General features: G+C 33.3%; 1 protein-coding gene across 1 annotated transcript in view; it reads left to right on the top strand.

The window, feature by feature from the left end:
• Window positions 1-1235, top strand: part of LOC107641609 (protein TORNADO 2) — a gene marked incomplete in the record, with an annotated part of 1472 nt that extends 237 nt beyond the window's left edge. Inside the window, 2 exon segments of the mRNA XM_016345093.2 lie at window positions 1-328; window positions 584-1235. Coding sequence (XP_016200579.1) covers window positions 1-328; window positions 584-895 — 640 coding nt within the window.

The following is a 2010-nucleotide window of genomic DNA, read 5'->3' as shown; positions in this document are numbered from 1 at the left end:
GGCAGGTCTGGTCGGAGCCTTCTTCAGGATCCCCTGCCTCCTTATATCGTACCTGGTAGCCATGCTCGTGCTCATAGTGTTGCTGGTCATCATGGTGGTGTTTGTGTACATGGTCACCATTCGTGGCCATGGAGTGATAGAACCCAACCGTGCTTACTTGGAGTACCATCTGGACGATTTCTCTTCGTTCCTAAGAAGACGGGTGAGAAGCTCCTTCAAATGGGACCAGATCAGAGCCTGCCTTAGCTCCAGTAACATGTGTGCCGACCTCAATCAGAGATTCCGAATGCCTCAGGATTTCTTCAACGCACATCTTACACCAATGCAGGTACCAACTTCCATATAATTATTTAAGAGGAGTGGTAGGGGCAGCAACTTTTGTGTTTTGTAACCATCAATTAGCCATTAATAGTCTTTTTAACGGTGTGATATTACATTCAATGGTAAAAGATCACTTATTTTTCTTTTGATGATTAAGTGCTGGCTACAAAACACAAAAATTGCTGGTCACTAGACTTTTCTATTATTTAATAGCTTTAAGATTTTAATGAATCAATTAATGGTGGTGTGGTGTGTGTTGTAGTCAGGGTGTTGTAAGCCCCCAACACTATGTGGGTACACGTTTGTGAATCCAACGTATTGGATAAGCCCGATAAACAGTGCGGAGGACATGGATTGCCTTCAGTGGAGCAACGACCAAACACAACTTTGCTATGCGTGTGACTCCTGCAAGGCTGGTTTGTTGGCTCATCTCAGGAAGGAGTGGAAGAGGGCCAATGTCATTTTGATCATCTCCATCGTTGCATTAATCATCATATATTTGGTTGGCTTTTGTGCTTTTAGAAATGCTAACACTGAGGATCTCTTCCGCAGATACAAACAAGGCTACACTTAGAACATCATGTTACTATTTACTCTTTCTATTAGTTGCTAGCATTTGTGTTGATTCGAACTTGAGAGTTGAAAACTGATGCAAAAGGTTTCAAGGGCTCGGCTAGATTTGCGGAGAGCACCGAAAGCTTCATGTCTCGGGATTCCCAATATGTCTATCATTATTAGCAAGTAACTTTTAATGGAGCTTCTTCACGTGTTGTCCTAAGCTTTATCCAAGCCATTAACTGTTTTAAGTCTGATAATCTTATAGATTTATGAACCTTTAGATATTACCATGTATTATTAGATCTTCATTCTCGGGAAACTCTTATGTGGCATAAGTCTTTTATGCTTAAAATCAATTAGAAAATGATTGAAAATTTTTGTTCTCAATAATTAGTTAATATTTATTTTTGTGTTTAAAATTTTTCTTTTTTCTCTTACTTTTATTGGACTTTATTAAATCTTGTCCTCGTGATCAATGTACTAGATAATAGTAAAACTCTTATGTTGCATAAATCTTTTATGGTTAAAATCAATTAGAAAACGATTGAAATTTTTTTCTCTCAATAATTAGTTAATATTTATTCGTTGTGTTTAAAATTTTTCTTTTTTTTTATCTTAACTTTATGCGTTCACCGCTTTATTAGCCGATTACTCGTTAAAAATAAGCATGTTATATGTATATTAAAATTAACTACTAAAATTAATTACTAATCTAAAATATATATTTAGATATAAATAAATATTAAAAGTAAATTAAATCATAATATATTTATACACATTGGTGGTTGATTTTAATAATTGATTTTAGTAGACGAATAATATTTTTAAATTAAAAAATAATAATTTTTATTAAATTATTCTTTCATTTTAACACATGACAACAATAAAGGAGTCTCCCATTGAGACATAATTCAGCTTTATAGAATATATAAATATAATTACAATTTCAGTTTATATATTTTTAGTTTTATCTTTATAATTACCATTATCTCTCATGTACTTTTTATGTACTCTTTCAGTTTTATTAATTTTCTAACAAAATTGCTTAGTAAAAATAGATATTAGGAGCGCTGGATCTACCTTCCAATCTAATCTTGACCATAGAAAGATCCATCAATTACTTTTTCGTTT

The sequence above is a fragment of the Arachis ipaensis genome, chromosome B05 (assembly GCF_000816755.2).
Source record: "Arachis ipaensis cultivar K30076 chromosome B05, Araip1.1, whole genome shotgun sequence".
In the NCBI taxonomy this organism is placed as follows: Eukaryota; Viridiplantae; Streptophyta; class Magnoliopsida; order Fabales; family Fabaceae; genus Arachis; species Arachis ipaensis.
This window is presented reverse-complemented; position numbering and strand designations above follow the sequence as displayed.